The sequence below is a fragment of the Papaver somniferum genome, chromosome 10, assembly GCF_003573695.1.
Source record: "Papaver somniferum cultivar HN1 chromosome 10, ASM357369v1, whole genome shotgun sequence".
In the NCBI taxonomy this organism is placed as follows: Eukaryota; Viridiplantae; Streptophyta; class Magnoliopsida; order Ranunculales; family Papaveraceae; genus Papaver; species Papaver somniferum.
Window position 1 is genome coordinate 161,074,058 of NC_039367.1, and position 20,751 is coordinate 161,094,808.

General features: G+C 36.2%; 1 protein-coding gene and 1 long non-coding RNA gene across 2 annotated transcripts; one reads left to right on the top strand and one right to left on the bottom strand.

Moving 5' to 3' along the window:
* Positions 1-7,204: 7,204 nt before the first annotated feature.
* On the bottom strand, positions 7,205-9,205 carry LOC113317395. Its single transcript, XM_026565501.1, has 7 exons — positions 9,040-9,205; positions 8,852-8,938; positions 8,542-8,763; positions 8,279-8,437; positions 8,143-8,196; positions 7,785-7,928; positions 7,205-7,697 (listed from the first exon to the last, which is right to left on the bottom strand). The coding sequence occupies exons 1-7, from the start codon at positions 9,172-9,174 to the stop codon at positions 7,320-7,322; spliced, it is 1,179 nt and encodes a 392-aa protein (XP_026421286.1). The 5' UTR covers positions 9,175-9,205; the 3' UTR covers positions 7,205-7,319.
* Positions 9,206-15,355: 6,150 nt separating this feature from the next.
* On the top strand, positions 15,356-16,154 carry LOC113317260. Its single transcript, XR_003343368.1, has 2 exons — positions 15,356-15,508; positions 15,850-16,154. It is a non-coding gene; the product is annotated as an uncharacterized LOC113317260 (long non-coding RNA).
* Positions 16,155-20,751: the final 4,597 nt, after the last annotated feature.

Genomic DNA, 20,751 nt, shown 5'->3' on the forward strand with positions numbered 1-20,751 from the left:
CAAAGCTAGTTAATATTATGTTGACATATAGTGCTACATACATAGACTATTTCCTATGCCGCAACAAAATGTTTTCACTCGGCTATCTCAAGCCTCAACTTTTTAAGAACATTGCTTAAGATCCGTGAGACTCATGTTTACAATTTTTAACCAAAATCCACAATATCTTTCACAAGGTAAGCATATCAAAGTAATGCGAAAAGATGCAACCAAAGAACCTGCACATACCTAAACTAATTTCTTACCTGTGAATTTCCTCCACATCCAACGCAATGCAGTTTGCAGTTCCGCCACCGAAAATCTGTTGTTGGTTTATTTATGAAAGAAGGCAACACCATTAAAGTACCCAACAAAAGTTGCCCTTGTATTTGCAGTAGTTAGAGCACAAGCAGTTCAAAGACCAAAAAACCAGGTCCGATTCAGGTAAATAATCAAACACAAGCAAGTGACGCGATATACTTGTGGAACCTGAATTCTCCTTGACATGGTATACCCTCCTCTGCATAATGTCGTGGTGCTACATAACAGAATTCTTCGAAGCTCGTACTTTTAAGATCATATGAGATAACAACTTCACTCTCATGTATCAGTAGTATCAGCCTGGGTGAATCTTCTACGGCTTCGTCAAAAGATATTAAATTGTAACCACGGCGATAACTAAAACTTGGATAAGAAAAAAGTTCTTCCAAATCCACTTTGTATTTCACATTCCAACCCGTATAATCAGTGTCCATTTCCAATACATCAAAGCGTGCACGATTCTTAAAAGAAACCTCGATGCAAAACAAATGGCCCCCATACTCGCCAAAGTTGTTATATGTGTAGTCTGAAATATACTTTAGATAATCTAAATCCTGGTGAGGCCTGGACACTCCCCCAATTACCTCTCGATCAATATCAAAATAAACCAAAGACTCATCGCAGGATAGCCAATTCAACATACCATTCCAGAAAACACAAGGCATAGTTCCTATCGCCTTAGGGAATGTAAACTCATCTCCACAATACTTCCAAGACTTTGTTTCCGAAGAGTAAATCTCAATTCTCTTCTTAAAAAGACTTGTTTTGACATCCCATAAACATATCACTTTGTAATACGGTGACCGTAGTGGATCGTAAACTAAGCTAACATTACCAGCATAAGTAAACCCCCCCTTTCTGAGTATCGATTTCGGTAAGAAACTATATTGCTTAGTGAAGGGATTGAAATGAAGTAAATACACTTCTTGCTGTCGTATGGGCAACTACTACAAAGGAATAGACCATTGCAAGAATGAACAATCTCTATCGGAAAATTGATTTTATCAAATGTTATGGTTTCAAATGGGGCATTGCCATTACCATTCTCATCATTTCTACCAAGATTGATATACTCATATGCCGGTACCTGCTAATCCCGGCCTAAAATGGTTTTGATCCGGTACAATCCTAAGACTGAAAAGTGAAAACATTGAAACCGTGGGCCAGTGCGGACGTGCGGAGACTAGGCTTTGGTTTGAAGGTTCACCAGATGGGGAAACTAAGTCATCAAATTACAATCAACAAGACCCCTTATTCTTTTAAGAGGGAGGATCAATGGAAACTCATTGATGGACAAGGTCAGACAAGATTTGCACAATTTTCTCCACAAAATCCAAACGACAATGAATTTTAAGTTTAATATCTTGATGGTATGTTCCTCTTATAAGAATCTACATTCATACGAAAAATGAACACAATTCGACATGTATAGAACGACCATCTACCCCTTTGAATGTCATTCGTTCAATTTTAACTGTTGAAATTAAGATTGATAGATGGTGAGGTTTGCTATCTTTTGGTAAAAAAACAAGTTAAAAAATAACTTAATCCCATTTTTAATTAGTTGGCTTTAAACTGTCGGGTTCTCTGCTCCCAGGACTAGAACTTGTCACTAGTCCAATTTTTTCCCTGGGAGATAGTTTAGTCGAAATTTTGGATAAGTTAATCTTGGTTGGCTTTAAACTCTCTGATTTACCGCAACTTGTATGTACCAATTTATTAAAATGACATATCGATCACATGGGTACTATAGATTCGTATCATCAAATACTAAGACGACTTATGGTACCGAAGTAACCGATCCACACATTTTTGCAGTAACTTTTTATTTATGCACCCATATTACGACGGCGAAGCACCGATATAGATCTTTGGAAGTTTACAATAAAAGCTGAATTGGGATTTTAGGGTTTACAATGAAAATGTCATGCTATAAGATCGAGAAGAGATCCAAGAAAAAAGAAATAAATCTATGTAACAGAGATAACGTCAAGAGCAGTTTATGGTGAAAGTAGTATAACTACTTAGCTATTTCATACTTTTGCACCTTATGCAGTTTGCTGAAATCGTATCTTCCCATATCTTCATCATATATACTGAAATCATATCTACAAATTTAGGAAACCTTGAAAACCTAAAGTTAGTTCAAGGACTCAAAATTTCAAAAAAAAAAAAAAAAAGCAGCATCCATTACTCATCTAATGTGCGCGGATGAATTACTAATTACCTATAAATCCTCGGATCAAAGTAACCATCACCTCAAGGCCCTATTCCAATCATATGGCACTTCTGCAGCACACACAATTAATACTTCCAAATCAGTAATAATTCATCACCCAAGACTAGATCCCATCAAGGTAAATGAATTACAACAATTTTTCAATATGTCGATAACATCAAAACCTCTAACCTATCTAGGCATCCAATTCAAACAAGGAAGAGCACCCGATCAAACCTTCTCACCCTCCTACAAAGATTAGCCGAGAAACCTAAAGGATGGATGAAAAAATGCCTAACTCCAACTTGAAGACTCACTCTCATCAAAACCTCCATTACCCCCATATTATGCAAACACAAAACCTACCCAACACTCTTCACAAACAAATAGATCGTATCACTAGGATTTTTTTTATGGGGACATGACTCAACAATCAAAAAGCTTCACCCTATAGGCTGGATAAAGTAACAAAACCATTATCCGAAGGAGGGTTAGGCATAAAGAAAAACAGTGATCATAATAAGGCTCTCCTCATGAAAAGAATTTGGAATTTGCATGAACAACCTAACTCCATCTGTGGAAGTCTCTTCAGTGCAAAATATCTAGATTAATGATCGTTGTCGTATGCGTCAAAAATAAATTACACTTTATCACTACTCAAAATATATAATATAGCAAGGATAAGAAAGGATCGTTCCCATAGAGAGGACTAAGGTTGTCAAGTTGTTTCGGTTTCCTATATAAACAAGGGGGGATTTTTCTGATTTTTGTAACTAAACAAAACTAAAGCAAATAAAGGAATAAACCACGCAAATCAATAAGTTGAAGATATTGGTCAAGCATCAGTTTCCATTCACAAACATGTATTCGAAACAATAATTAGAATTGATATTTTATCTCAACTTTTATCAAAATCCCTAGGATACCTTGATCTCAAGAATATCCCGCTGATTTCCTCTTGTCATCAACAAACACATTAAAAGATGCGAGTATGAGTTCTATCTAAGAGAACAACCTAACATGTAAAAGCACTAATCAAGTTTAATTCCCTAGATGCATTAAGTTCTATGAAATCAGGCCAATCAAAGCAATCGAACGTGTAAAAGCACTAATCCACTTTAACAAAGGTTATGACTCACTTGTGACTACTAGGATGTATCACTACAAGCAATATTCACAATTATGCTACTTGTAATCAGGAATTTAACACTTTTGCGTATAACAAATTCTAATCTAGCAATAGAAATGAAATCATACTCAATCGATTCTAGACCCGATCAAACAATCATTCAAGCGATAAAGCATGTAGACAAAACTAATTCATTGCACAAAAATCATGCTTTGGATTCCAACTTATCCCTTAACCAAAGTAAAACTAGATAAACATAATGGAGTTCATCACAAGAATAAAGAGAAAACCTATCATGTTGTAAACCCTAGAAAAATAGTAGAAGTAAAGATAATGGATAGATAGGACAGGTCTTGCTTTTATATCTTTCTCTTGTTCCTGCCAAGTTCCAAGTTTAGGTCAAGACCAAATAAGCTCGGCCAAAACCATTTGTCTGTACAACCCATCAGATGTTAGCCCATTAACTCAGCCCATAACTTATCAGTTAACTTGTCAGTTCTGTGAAACTGACAAGCTAATTCATCCTTTTTTTCCTACACCAGCAAACGACACAATTCACTCTCCTTCCCTGCAACATTTCAGTTCACCAGCAAACCACATTCCCTTTACTCCATCTGCACCCATGATTCATAAGCAAACAATTTCCTTCTTTGCTCATAGTACTCAAACCATTCTCCCAACTGCAACACCAACTCTAAGTATCAGCACCAGCCATTGTCTCAGCATCATCACAGCTCCAATATCATTGTACAGCTCTGCCTCAAGCCATTCAAACCATAACAAAAACCCATCATTCCAATGCTCTGCTATGCAGCAACAACATGTTTCTTTCAGGAACAACATTTCTAGCTCAGACAAATCCCAGTAAACCAATGCAGAGCCATCAATACAACACACCACTCTAAAGCAGCCCACAATCTTTTGTTCTCCAACTGCAGCTGCAACTCCATCTTCACTGCACCATTTTCTTCTCTCCCTGCATACTGTCAATACCACCAGTTTGAACTTCTGCCAAATCTGAAGCAACAAACCTTGGCTTCCTCCATGAGCATCATTCTTGCCAACTCAGGCCATTGCAATTAGTTTCACCACTTAACACTTCCATTTTCGATTGCAGATCAAGCACCTCCCTGAGTTCCTCCTTTTTACCAACAGTGCATCACATTCCCATTCTTCATCTCAGACATACAAACCACAGTTTCATCTCCATCAACTGTCTTCTTGAGTTCATCAAATTCGTAGCAATCAGTTCATCTGAGACTTCCTGTTCTCAATCTCAATTTCTTGCTCCAAGAACCATCCAAATCTAATTTCTCCACCAGCAACTCATCTCTCCTATCTGCTCAACCATCTTTCTCGGTATTAGACTGCAATTCGATAAAAACCCATCTCTTAATTCGTACCCAGTTCAACAATTTCTCAATCATTCTTGAATCTACTCCGTTAATCCCCTGTTACAGCCATAAACCCATGATAACCATCTTCTCAGATTTTCAATTAACAACATCATTAAATTCTTCGCATCAACTCCACACATCACTAATTTCTACAGAAGCAAGTTGTGTTCTTCACTGTATCTTGTCAAAGCTCAGAACCCTAAATCAATTGATTCTTCCCTAGAACCCTAACTCTCAGATAGCATCCTCTTTTAATTTCAGGTAAAAATGATGAATGAGAGAATGTTTCTCTCGAGTTTAGGGGTGGTTAATGGTTGGACCGGATATTGGCACCCCATGGGTTATGATAAGGGTTACCTTTACAGTTCTTCTTGTATTGTCAGTTTTAGGTAACTGACAAGCTTAATCGTCGATTTTGTTTATAACTTTGTCATACGACGTCGGAATGTCTTTATTCTTCGGCCGCTGGCTTTGTCTTTTCGTTCTCTTCAACATGATGAGAAGAAATCCTGGATTTGAGCGACTTCCACTCCTTTTGCTCCAATGATTCCAAAATACCTATAAAACTCAAAAGCAAGTATAAGATACATAATTAACACAAAAACTGGCAAAGAAAGCATAAACAATAGATAAATATCAAGGCGTTTACCACACCTATCAATCAACAACCTATTATTCAAGGCATTCATACCATGCCTTCCTCTTTCAGTCCTCAATGGAGACAACAAGTAACTGATTTTCCATCGGACTGGAAATGGTTTATCAAATCCAGTAGAAGCCAATTGGATTCCACACTCACCACCTCTAGACCCATCACAATGTTACCCGATCCGAATGGTAACATATATGGAATCAAGAAAAATTAAGCACCCTTCCCAACCCTATAGCCCAAAAAATCATTAACATCCACCTTCCCCAAAATAACCCACATGATAAAATTATCTGGCCACACTCAAAATCTGGAAAACACACTACCTCGGGATACAAATGTCTGACACATGGTCAACAAACTCATACCACTCTTCCACTTACCAAATTCCAATGTACTTTACCATGTCCACCGAAAATTCGGCTTTTCTTGTGGAAAGAAATCAATGAAGGATTACCAACCTTCTCTCTCCAACATTATATCCATCTGACCAACTCAGACATATGCCCCAGATGCAATGTTGATCCAGAATTTGCGACTCACCTTCTAATTAATTGTCCGACGACGACTACATCCTGGAACACCTTACTCACTCAACTTACAAACACACCAAACTCCAACTCCCCCCTCACTCTCACCTTAACACATCAGACAACCATCTCCCAAATCCTACAATAATGTACACCAAATGTTGTAATCTCCTTCGTTTGCTTTCTTTTTTGAACCTTATGGTTATCTAGGAATGACCAAATACACCGCCAACACACAAAAAAATCAGCCGAAATCCTAATTTGGGCTCAAATACTACTAAAAGAATTAATTGCGGCACTAGATTCCTTACCACCAGTCCTACCAGGAGATGTGTCGATATCTACAATATTAGTAGGATAGTCAAGTCCAAATATCAATTGGATTAAGATCAATACATATGGGGTATCCAGAGTCACCCAAGTTTTGCGAGAACATGACTCATCTGCAGAGATTCCGACGCACGAAATTTAATGGTTGTAGCTCAACCTTTAGGAATTACGAGTGCCTTAACCGTAGAAACCTGGGATGTACTATTGGCTTCAAGAATGGAAACAGAAAGACAATGGCCAAAAGCTCTCTTTGACACTGACTTAGAAAACCTTTTGCGCTTCATCACATTCTCTACCACCCTCCTTGGCACATCTCGGGGATAATCGTGGAAATAAAGAATAAATTCATACAGATCCCATAGGGAAGAAAACCAAGCAACAGATGGTTTGGCCAATCACGCGGCAGATGGAAGTCAATTGGGAAACTCGTCAACCAAACTATGGGACCAGGCAATCCCGCTTTTTATTAGTCAAATTTTATTTCCTGGTTTGATGGGTACCACATACTCACAACAAATTGTAACCCAGTTTCCTATAATAAAATGCATGCTTCAAAAAAAAAAACTTTAAACTTATAAAGTTTATTTATTAATCAATGACACAGATTAGCATCCTTAACAACCTTATAAATCGCAATTACTACTCGGCCAACAGACGCCATTTGATCGGTCTAAAATTATGTATGACTAGAGAGCACATGTGACAGAGTAATATGGTTGGAAGCTGCGAACAACTAACCACTTGGGCATTCGACATAATGTCTTCATTATTGACATTTATCATTATAACCAGAACCTCCATAAAAGAATCCAAAACCATTATTTTTGTTGTCGTCAATTTTCAAATCATAACAATTTGGATTAGACACAACCGACTCAACATTTATGGGATCTTTAGGTTCGCCATTTTCATCGATTATTTGGACATAATTAAAATAACTTGATATTCCCAAACCTCCTTCTGAGGGAAAATGACCACTGCCCATTTGAGTCGTAGTATGTTGACCTTTGGCTCTCTGGTTAAAAATTTCTCCACCGAAATCTACTTCTACGGCTTCCTTCGATAACTGGGTGAAAATGGAACTTGGATAATATCCCACGGGAATACCTTGTATTTGTACCCACCAATTTCCACTTTTTTTGTCCTGTAAAGATTATTCAATGTGTCAGTTTTTAAAAACAAATTTTATAAAATGATGCGAGCGTGAGATCAATTACTTCCACTTTATTACCTTGTGTACGCCAAAAGTGGCATCTTTTTGGTCTCCTTTGAAAGTGGACAATTCCGTGAAATTACAACCAACAGCGATATCCGAGGATGTGTGCACAAAACCTTCACATTCGAGGTTGTAGCAACCGGTTTGGTAGCGATCGGTCTAACAAAAAAACATCAAAAATTAAATGATACCAAACAAAAGTAGATGGCCTTTAAAACCATCTGATTGTACAATCAATTCTTATCTTTTCTAATTTTTCCATCTGGGACAACATGTTATTAATATTGGTCATATGAATTCAAATATATGTAACAATGGTAAAATATTGAAACAAAATAAATATCAAATGATTTTGTAGAGTAATAGCACTTACAGTCCACAATATAAAGAATCTGGTTTGATTATCACCATATATGGCCTTAGACACCTAATTAAAAAGACAAATTAAATATAGTTGCATATTAAAAAAAATTAAGTTGTGGAAACATAATCCTGGATGGATAACTTACTTCCCATCCAACTTCAATACTATTCACATCATTATATTGGCCTGCTGAAACCCAGATTTGAGATACACTTATCTCAAGTGGCCATTCTACAGATGGGTTCCAAAGATTTATTTTTGCTTGTGCTCCGAAAGAATTCCCGTGCACCCTTATCACGGCGTACTATATGAGTATTTAAGGAAATACAAACGAAAAAAACATATTTTCCAAATTAGTACGATTGACATACGATTACAAAAAATAATAATAACTACATATAAATATACCTCATGGCCGTCCCTAATATCGTTTGGTTGTGATGTATTAGGCGTATCATAATGAGATAATCTTGGATGGAGACGTTTGCGCGCAAGTAATGAATTGAAACTTTTTATGTTCTTTCGTATAGGGATAGTTCCTTCTGGACATTTTCCATACTTATGCCAAGTCTGTGTAAGCTGAAGCGTCCCGAAGTTGTTCATATACGCTGGTCTCATACTAGGTCTCATCTATTTCACATATTCCAATAAACATAAGCATTTAGAGCTTCATATAAAAATATACCAAAATATATAATGAGGAGATGAATTATTAAACCTGTATTGTATGATTATGAAGTGAAGGATGATTAAGAGAAGGTTGCTTAAAGATATCATAACAATCGATGATTTCATCTTCGTCAACCTATACGATAAAAATCAATAAATAACAACTGCATCAAAAAGTGTGAGATTACATCAAAAAGTATGAGATTACTGTATAAACGAATGGAAACTATATAGTACTTTAATAGATTTTATTATTGAATTGTTCCCCGCATCCAAAATCATTCTTCCCTCAACTGATTCTTTTGGAATTAACACTAGAATGTATATTGCTAGAATGAGTGACCAACAGATCGAGGCGATGCATTTTGACATTATTCGTCTGATGATACTTTTAGAAAACCAAAAAGACTCCTCTTACCGAATGAATGGCATGGGAGGTGGAAAAGATTGGTTTATATGGATTACAATATTAATTACTTTCCCTTTTTAGATCAGTAAAAGATTAATTACCTACTACAGATACGTATACATATATACAAAATATATTTTCACCTAACATATCCCGGTTATAATAATTGTAATTTATACGGTCATTATGAGAAATAATTGTAATTTATACGGTCTTATTATTTTTATTTTTTATGAGAAATATCAAGCGAAATAATTGTCATATATTCTAATATTTTAAGAAGGCGTTAATAAAAGAGGTACTCATATTAGCCTTTTAATTTAGAATTAATTAGTCCCACCCACTAGATTTTTAATTTAGAATTAATTAGTCCCACCCACTGGTTTGGATATTTGAAGGATGTGGAGGCATATATACTTGATAATCAAGTTATAACTTGGTGGAAATAATGGATTCAGGGAAGAATTGAACGTCAGTAGGGGATAATCAAGTTATAAATATAAAAAAATCGATCATTCTTTCCTAAGCTTACAACATTGTAAGAGATTCAAAGGTTTTCTCTGGCCATTAGCAGAAGAAGATGAAGCAGAAAAAGATCTCACGATATTTTCTTTCCCATAATTCCGTAGTCATGTTATGACCTTTACGTTAATAAACGAACCAAACACGTAATTAATTGTCACGTCATCCATAGAGGGTCTCTTAACCTATATATCCGTGTATAGGTTAAGCATTTATGTTTCCTCTCGATTTTATAATCTTTTGTTTTGAAAAGATAATTTTTTTAATTTCAAAATTATTTTAATAACTATGCATTTTTTCCCAAACTGTCCTTTGATAATTTTTTTATCTAATCTTTAGTGGGCCTACGTGAGACCTGGATACAGTTACGGCCAATATATGTATATTTCCGTCGACCCCATCTTTCTTCTCTCCTTTCTTCCCGTAGCTGCCATAAAAATCATGTTATTCACAGTGAAAACTAATTGCAGCCATTTTTCATCTTCTATTGATTTTCTTCTCATCATTAACTCCTTATTTATTCATTTCTTTCTCTTGATTTTCTCATGATCTCATCCTTATAACCATTATGTCCAGATTCTCCACAGTAGACTCCCATGCCAAATGTTTGAATTCTTTAATCTTAGCCAAAACTTAGGGATGAATGATTTGAGCCTGTGTTGATGTAATGATTTGAAATTGGATAAAAATAATTAGTCTTGTAGTATAGCAATCAAAGAACTTGGGTTTTGAGTTTCTTATGAGATCTACTAATGGCAGAAAAGGAGAACTTTTATGATCTTAATCAAAAGGATGCTATTTGGAAGACAAACCGTGGTCCGTGCATGAACTTGTTTAAGTTAATCGAACAAACAATCCGTACTTCCATTATCACTGGAAAAATATTAAGCAAATAAAATAGAAAACTAAAGGGGAAGTAATGGAAGAAGAAAGGATAAGTCTCCAGGCTCCAAGCCTCCAACAAGTGTGTGATGATCAGAGAAATTCACTTCACAGTTACAGGTTATTTATGGAGACAACGGTAAATATGAATTTAATATTTCAAGACATGCATGGAAATTGCTTCTCCGAGAAAACTCTAGCTCCAACGAAGTCGATCAATTCCAAGACAAAACACAAATTTCTAAAGTCGATTATACCCTTTTTAGGACCCATAAAATAAACCGTGAGATTTATGGGAGTCAAAAATTTGTGCAACCTTAATACCGGGATGCACATTCCGACCCTCTCATAATTATGTTGGCTGGAAACCGAATACTGTTTCACAATAACTACCTAATTTAACTCTTAAAAACTAGGCAAAGTAATTCTCTCCCTCTTCCGCTTCTCCTTCTATATTATATCAACAACATCCTCGGTTAATTCTTTTTTGATAATGCAACAGATCGTCATGACAATGATGCCGATTGTTTACAGGTACCACTTAGAATTGTTGTTGATCAAGAAAAAAAAAAGAATAATCAGAACGATTGTTAAGGAATTGTTTTCTCTCCTATCTTCTCCTTCTCATGACTGTGATGATGATTCTACTGGCTGTTGTTCTTGATGGAAAAAAACAAGATGGGTGCTATTATAATGATTCATGACGGAATGAGAAATTTAGTGATGACGAAGCTTCAAAATTAGTACTCTGTTTTGATGAACTTGGATGTGTATATATGAATGAAACTGATGAAATGCAAATTTAGTCCTTAAATCTGTTCCGGGTTCTCCATTTAGTTTCATCTATTTTAATTCTATAAAACCCTTAACGAACAGGTGAGGCTTTTTTCTAGTCTGATGCCCACTCGAACATGAGAATTTACTAAACTAGAATCCATCAATAGACAAATGAAAGCTACGAATGCAAGCAAATGTAATTGGATCTCGAGTAAACAACATCGGGCTTGAAAAATTTTGCTGCGGCACTTACATCCCATGCCGAAGATTTCATCTCACAAACTATTTCTCTGATGATTTCTATACTGCGAATTTCAATTGACTTTGGAGAAATTGAGCGAAAAAAAAAGGAAAAGAAATAGGAATAGAAAGAGAAAGAGAACCGTAAAGTGAAGAAAAATAGGTGGTTTAAGGTATTTTAATCAACAAATAAACACGTCCGTAATGTGCACCCCGGTTTTGCAGGGGTGCACAAATTTGCACTTGATTTATGGGATCGAATGGTTACTGAATTTTGTTAAAAAGTTTTGTCAAAACCTTTTGTTGAGAGATCCCAACCCTTAATTTATTTATTTAATTAATTGGTTAATCAAACCTATATTGATATGACTATCCGTCTTGGATTTAGGAACTGAAAAAAGGCCCATCAAATATAGAGGAAAAAATCATCAATTAATGTATGCAAATTCATGAAATGGGAATGGGGAACATCGCTAAATTTTTCTTCGATGATTTTGATTTTGGAATGATCGTAACTGAAGGTTGTTTTTAGAGTGGTCAGAGAACTTGCAGAAAATGCAAGAATCCGATTATAGGCTTAGCCATTTAGGAATCTTTGAAGAAATTCTGATAGAGGTTTTGTTGCAAGCATTCCCATGAGTGGCACAAGTCTCTGAATCAGATGCATGCCCTTATTATAATCAAAAGTGTAAAATTGGAATGTAAATTGGAGATCAAGTACAACTCAAATATTTTCATACATCATGAAGACATGAACAAAAGCTCTTGAAAGAAAAAACAGTTTTAATGAATCTCATACCACGAGTTTTGATGGAGGGCTAAAGAAAAATAAAAAACAATTTACTTGGGATGAGGAAATCTAAGTAAATATTAAAAACAATAATGTACCAATATATCCGGATCTGTAAGTGTATCCCCATAATCACATATCCAATGGTTCATTTTGGCTGTCATGCGCGCATCCGCGTGACAGCACGACTTTTCTGAATAATTCTAAGGACATTCCAGAAACATAGTAAGAATGAGAGCCCAGATGTGCGCGATCACTTGCTGATCTGTTGCCAATTAGAGAAAGATGGAAATCAGATGAAGTGAATTATTACCTCTGCTTCAAAATAATAGGCAAGTTTGTGTGTAAATTTATAAACAAATTTGCCTATTATTTTGAAACGGAGGGAGTAGTATGTTAGGAAACATTTATTTGTTTTTAGTCTTTCATCAAGTTTCACTAATAATCCTGGAGTTGGTATGCCTTTCAGATATTTCATTTGATAAATTGTTACTTCCCTTTTGCAACCGCTCTGTCGAAATATTTCAACGGTGAATAAGGCATCCACTTGATTTTTCCAGGATTTTATAAGCATTTGATATTTTCCTTTCACGTGTAGCTTTGGTGTACTGCTTCTGTACGTGCACAAGATTGTTCGCACGTGCATACGCACGTGCAAGTTGAAAATGAAGGCCATCACCTTTTTTTGTCTGTTATCAAAGGGATTAGGATTCACGTTATCTGTATATATTTAGAATAATTAAATCACTAATATACCCTGACTTTTATGTGTAACACATCACTCTTGTGGTCATGACATAAGGGCAATTTAGAAAATTGAAAATTTTGGCATCTTTACTATGCACGTGCCTTCCAAAACTGCTTGTGTCTAGTCTAAGTATTTTACCTGCTTATGGACCCTCCTGATGTGATCAGCTCTTTCTCTACTCTCTTTTAATTTTTATTTTGCATATTTACTATTTTAGCCTCATTTAATTAAAAGGATATTTTTGAAATAGTCATAAGACTATGGGTAGAATAGTATTTCCAAAATTTACAGCTTCAACACCGTTCATGAACAGTGCCTAAGGGGCCTTCCCTTTATATAATAGAATAGATTAAGCTACAGGAAATCCCCACGCCCAAATGTAACACTCTCGATTATAATTAAGACATAGCTAGTATAAATTCTAACGACTTTATTGAGACAATGATATTGGAGGCTAAGTTCTCACACAAACCCTAATTTAGAATTTATTAACTTTTTCTCACAAGATATCTCTCTGAATACGAAGTTCTTGCACCCCTTTACAATACTCTCTTACCCCTTATAGAGGCATTTATATAGTGGATGCACCCCTTTACAATACTCTCTTACCCCTTATAGGCATTTATATAATTTTCATAACGAATGACAACTAATAAAACCAATTATTTGTCTCCAAATTCGGCTATCTATGCGGGACTGTGCCTCTCGCCGTCGCACTGGTACTGATAAGCCAAACTTCTTCTCGCAGGCTTTTCACATGAACCTTAAACTTTTCACAACGGATAAAGACTTTATTCGCATATGAGTCGCACTTTTCTCATGGATCTATTATCTTCGCACAAGTGATAGCTTCTCGCGTAACAAATCATTTTTATCACATTTTCATTCTCATTGTGTAGGATCGAGCAAGAGAGAGGAGAGCAAACGCGAAAGAAAATAAACGATTCCATTGATAATCAGTTTGGTGTACGATTCTTCATGGCTCAATAGCCTACTTATAGTCTCACAAACTTGACGATCACTCAGAGAAATTTCATAATAAAAACAAACTCTAAATAAAGCACACTTTCCTAACATAAAACAAACTCTAAATAGAACTCTTCTAAAACTCTCTTGAACCAAAACATCATATCTTGGTTTAACTTCAAACATCCTCCCTTAAACCAAGATATCATTCAACAACAATTCTGTAATTTGCACGTCCTTGTCTTTTCTCATTTTACATTCCTCTTCTTCCATTGATAAACGTTAACACGTTCTTGTCTTTTCTCATTCCAGAATTCCGTCATCATTATCAAACTCAATTCACAAACCGCAGCTGAAACTGTAACTCCGCTAACAAACCAATCTTCTTCATTTGCTTAACAACAATCATCAAACACTCACTTCGTAGTGCTATCATACCATAGCAACAATCACAAACTTCTTTCAAATTCTTCTTTATCGCAGCGGAACACATACCTTTTAGCAAGCTAGAAACACCTCATTGTGCTTTATACAACTTGCTAGTCAAACACAAAAACAAACTCATCATCGAGCATTGTAGCTCATCCACTCAACTCTCGTTTACCTACTTTACAGGAAGGATTTCCACACTCTTCAAATTCCACATTGAAATTTCTTCACTTCTCTAGCCAAATCCCCACTGGGATTGCTTCACACAACTCTTAGCTAAATCCCTGTATTGGGATTGCTTCACTTCTCACGATCACAACCTTCACTACTACAAACAACACCATTTCTAACATTCTATTTTTGACATTAAAAAGAACGTTGTAAGCATTATATATATGTGAAGTTCCTACCGTCGGAAAAATATTATGTCGATTGTATTGCGATAAGTGTCGAGCATATCTGTTGCAGCACTAGTGATGGTGTCATGAATAAAGATGAGTTAAGAAAAAAAATTAAAAAATTAATAATTTCTCAACGTGTTTAAGAAAAGTAACTTGTGATTTAATTGCTTCTAAAAAAACTGTTTCCATAATTGCCTCAAAAAAGGGAAAAAACTGTTCCCATAAACAGGTTCCACGTTAGCCATTTTTAATCTTTTTAATTCACATCCAAACTGTTTCCACAAAGAGGTTACACGTTAACCTTTTTTAACTCAATTTCCTCCTTTAACGTGGAGTAACAATAAATCCTCCTTTAATGTGGAGTAACCATAATTTTAGCCCACTATCTTCTCTTTTATTCTTCTTCATCATCTTTCTCTCTTTTCTTTTATCATCTTTCTTCTAACAATGGTGCCTGCCGTCAAAATCAGCCGCCGCCACCACCAATCTCGTTTAACTCCTCTAATTGATTCTGATTCAAAACGTACCCCATCCGTTATAAAGTAATTCCAGCTCTCCATCTCTTCTTTTTTTGTGATTTTATATTACTTGTACAGGTTTTGTTACTCAGGTGTGACTAAGAAAACATTTTGATGTATAAATTGGATAAAATTATACATCTAACAGGGTATGTTTTGATATAATCGGAATTTATTTTTTTTACTTATGTGATTTTTTTTTAATTAGTCTTTGTTACCCTCAGATGATGTTGAAGATCAAATCAATGTTCAAATGTGTGGTTTTTCTATATGTTACTTTAGATCTATCAAAATCATCAATTATTTTTTTACATGGCATTTTATTCTCTTTTACCATCAGTATGTGAAATTCCCTGTACATGCAGGTAAGATCATCCTTCAAGAGAAAGAGGAATATATGTAATCTCCTTGTCCAAAAACCAACTGCAACTCAAAGTACTAATTCCAGATCCATAGCAACAACAATTTGGATGAGGATCGAACCCAAATTTGATTGCCAGCAGCAAATAGGCTTTATTGACTAAAGGAATTATTTTAGATCTAAAATGTATGTAAATTCGATTCAACAAAATGTGGATCCATAGGCTTTTCTTGTAAAGGTTCATTGTTTTTTGAACTACTGATTGAATTGTAATTTTTGTTTACCGGAAATTATATAATCATTTTCTCATCGTGTTATTCAATGACATACAATGATATCTGTTCATGACTTTAGTTGTTGCACACATTGTCACCTACTCTCACAGCAGTAATATTTTAAATCACAGCAATAAAATCAGTAATTTAGAAAAAAACAATAAAAAAATGAATATATAAAAATATATTAAATAAAACGGGCCGCGAGTTATAACCCCAAAGGTGTCACTATCCATATACAAAAACTCCAACAAAACAAATTGTTTACAAAAACCCCATTTAACATAAATTGTCTATATTAGTCTTCTAGTTTAAATCACACCAACAAAAAAATAAAAAACAACGCCACCTTTAATTTTAAATCACCCCAATAATAATAAAAATCAACCCCACCATTAATTTCTATTATATTATCACCACCATAAAATAACACCACCAGCAGAACCACCACTGTGCCGCCACCACTGACCACCGTCGTCGCCAAAAACAACCACTGTCAACCGCCGCCACCGCCGTTACCGACCACCACCATCACCACCTCCACCGCCGCCAACCACCACCGCGCCACCTCCTCCACCGCCCCACCCCCCCACCCGCCCCACCACACCACCACCCACCGCGCCGCCAACCACCACCACCACCACCTCGCCACCGCGCCCCCAACCACCGCCGCCCCACCACCACCACCGCCGCCACCCCACCGCGCCCACCACCCGCCGCCACCTCCACCACCCCCCCACCACCCCCCCACCAACCACCACCCTCCATCCCCGAAAACCACCACCGCCCACCGCCGACCACCACCACAGACCACCACTATCGCCAACCACCACCACCAGCAACACCACCATTATCGCCGACCACCACCACCAACCAGTCGTCACCGCTACAAAAAATGAATTTCATTGATCAATATTCAACAAAATAAGAAAAAAATGATGAAACCAAATAGAAAAAATGATGAAACCAAAATTGGTTTCACCAATACTAGATGAAACGTAATTAGGTTTCATCATTTTTCCACATATTGTCATTTCGCCAACACAGCTTCAATGATGAAACCAAACCAAAATAAACTAGGAAAAAATGACCAAAACTAGATAAAACTTAATTAGGTTTCATCATTTTTCCACATATTGTCATTTCGCCAACACAACTTCAATGATGAAACCAAACAAAAATAAACTAGGAAAAAATGATGAAACCAAAGTTGGTTTCACCAAAAATAGGTGAAACCGAAATTGGTTTCATCATTTTTCCACATTGTCATTTCACCAATAACCACCGCGACCAACACCATAACCACACTATGGTTGTACGGGTCTGAGTGGCCATAACATAGTTTTGCTACTCCATAACCACAGATCAAATTAACTAGTTAATTAATTTAGAATGGAATGCTAATACGATAGCCTCTCCTGCACCGTATCTTTATCATATAATCAGGACTGCCCATTTCAACTCCAGCTCTTAGCTGTTCACATCGTTCCTCGATGGATTTTCTTGTCAACATCCCCGCAAGAACTACAATATCATCCTTAGATATTGTCACTTATACTCAATACATATATTAAATATCAACAAAAGAAAACACTGGGTGAAAATATAAGTACCGAAACAACTCAGAAAACAACTAGATGGTTCTACAGCAGAAGTAGCATATGCAAATTAGGATAAAAATTCTAAAGATTGATGACCGGAGAAGGAAACATACCATTTCTCCTGATTTAGGTAGGAGACCATTCCACTTAGGAATGGCGTGTGGACGCTCTACATATGCAGCATTTGTTCCAGTAATGTCCTGCGGATTTCCAGAACATGGGCGTCAAAGATTGCCTGAGCTTCACTCTCCTGAATACAAACCCAAGAAGCTTAATTAGACATGATAAAATAAACTTTAAAAAGTACTAAAGAGAAGAATTGATCAAAATATGACATTACCTGGAAGCAAACGACAAGATCTCCAATCTCAACTGTTCCACATTTGGAAGGCTCGATAGGGATAGAACGCTTGCGAATTGCCTTACATATATGCATTCACCCATTCGTTTTACTCAGCACCAAATTTAGCAAAGAGTACTCATTCTTCCTTCAGAGAAACATAATTCAAAAAGATCATGTACCTAAAAGATATAATTCTAACTTACTAACAAAAAAGAACCATAAAAGTAGCATGACTGACAACAGAAAAAAGAAAGATACTTCAGACTGGAGTATTACTAATCTAGTCGACAACGATTAAATCCTACAACATGCACAATTAGCATACTTCAAATGTGGATGATCGCGTTCCTCACAATCGACTCCAGCCCTTGTTTGCAAGGCTTAAGCATTCATCGTCATTCGAACAAGAAATGTATTATTTTACATCCTCCAAACATTTTTGAAGGTAATTAACATAGAGAATATAAACCAATAGAAGTTAATAAAACATGATCACAATTCATACAATTGAAAATTATTCTTCACAATTTCTAAGAAAACCAAAATCAAAAGGGGGCTAAAGCTGCTTCTACTTCTACTTCTACTCATCATCTTCATCTTCTTACTGCAATATCAGAAAACTAAAAATAGAAAACACGTCAATAAATTCAAATGACTTCAAACAAATAATGAAATTTTACTCTTAAAGGTTTCAAAGAACAAACCTCTCAATCACTCTTCTTCATCATCATAATCATTCACATCCAATTTTGATTTGTCGTATTAATCTTCATATATCCTCAGCCTCTGCTTTAGATTCTACTCAACCCCCTACAGAACCACCTCCCTCAGAAGCTGTTGAAGCTCATGATTCAACTATTGTTACTACAGAACCTCCACCAGCTGAAAATTCACCACCACCAGAGCTTTAGAAAGACCAACAACCTCCTGCAAACCCAACTCCACTATAGAATACCAAACCTTAGATGCCAACACCACCACCAGCAACACAAAAGCATAGAAAACCAAAAATAAAAAACAGATCAATAAGTACATATATCCACAGATCTAAACCCCAAATCAGCAAAAAATAAAGTAGTTTCTTCAATCTCCAGCTACTGCTCAACCCATTCTCAGTTCAGCCTTCCCAGCACTCACTTCAGCTCTGCAACATCAACTTCTCAACAACACAACTAGTACCAGCTGAACCCTTACCAATCTCAATTCCAGACCACCTGAAATGCCATGGTGTGACTGTACTCAGTTCAACCATCAACTTCAGTTCATCTCAGCTCAGCCCACACAGTAATTCAGTTCCATAACTCAATTTCCCATTCAATAATTTCACCTGCAATTGCTTCTTTCCATACTGCACACATAGCACAATCTCAATTCTCAACTGCAACCCTAGCCACTGTATTTCAGAAGCTCCATAATCCATCGCTCCATTCACTGCAGAATCCACCAGATACAGCACAACACAATACCCATTATTCATCACTGGTTGTCTCCAAAACTGAGTTGCAAATGCAAACCATCTTCTCAATTCAAACCAGATTCTTATCCACCACCAGAATTCATCTTGTACAGCTACAGTATCATACAACCTCCTACCAGAACTCTACTTCTCATCTTCTCAGACTCATCAACACAACACACATCAATTCTATCTCCACTTTCTGTAGCTTTTAGAGCAGCTGCAACTTCAACACTTGAACCCTACTTCGTCTCCAATGGATTCTAATTAAGAGTACAGATTGCAAATGACACTCTCACAAGAGATTAGGGTTTATATTGCAGAATACTAAAAATCTAAAATACTTCAAATCACAACAGAAAAGGGAATAACAAACCTCAGATCTGAAGCGCTTCACTTGATCAATCCGATTAAGATAAGCTTACCTGAGGATGGAGAGAGGCTTACGCAGGTGACAGTGAAACCCTAAAATCAGATGATGAAAGAGTTCCAACTATGAACTCTCATAAACAACCTGAAATCAGATGAGGAAACCCTAAAATTTGATTAACAAACTGGACAACAAACCCTAGAATCTGATTAACAAACTGAAACCTAAAATCGGAAAAACATAACAAGAATTGTCCTCTTTTCTCAGTTTTAGGGAAATGAATAAGAGAAAACGTCTCTCGAATTCTTCACCTCTTGAATCAGCGCTGTTCTTCTCGTGCAGTTCCATTGTTGCTGCTGGTGATGATGGTGGTGGGAGAAGGAGACGGAAGAAAGTAGAAATCAGAGAAGAAGAAGAAAAGGTCGAAGGGTATGTTTGGCTTTTTTAAAAGTAACAAAAACTAAATTTACACATTATTATTTGGCTTGGGGTTTTTGTCCCAGTTTTATTTGAAACGATTTATATTTGGTAGAAATAATATGACCGATTTTTCTTATCACTAGTTTGTTCACCTAGGGGTTTTGTCACTAGTTCTGTAAATAAAATGATGAAATATAGTTTGAATATAATTTATGAATAAAATTCGGAAAACTATTTAATAATAAAATGGAAACAACAACAAGTTAGAAAACAATTTACGTCTCTTCTCTTCAACTTCTCATCACCATCTAGTGATTAATTCTCTTTCTTCATAAACTTGTTGTTGTTTTTCTTCTCTTGTTCCAGTCACGCTATTGTTGCGAAACCTTCACACTTCTTTGTTCTTTTCAAGATTCTCTCACAATCTCTCTTGTTACACTT

Excerpts from the sequence above, each read along its gene's own strand:
- LOC113317395 (XM_026565501.1), bottom strand. The coding sequence starts at position 9,174 with ATGTCAAAATGCATCGCCTCGATCTGTTGGTCACTCATTCTAGCAATA. Across the intron at positions 8,438-8,541 it reads ATATTAGGGACGGCCATGAG|TACGCCGTGATAAGGGTGCA; the intron begins GTATATTTATAT and ends ATACTCATATAG. Across the intron at positions 7,698-7,784 it reads CCACTTTTGGCGTACACAAG|GACAAAAAAAGTGGAAATTG; the intron begins GTAATAAAGTGG and ends TAATCTTTACAG.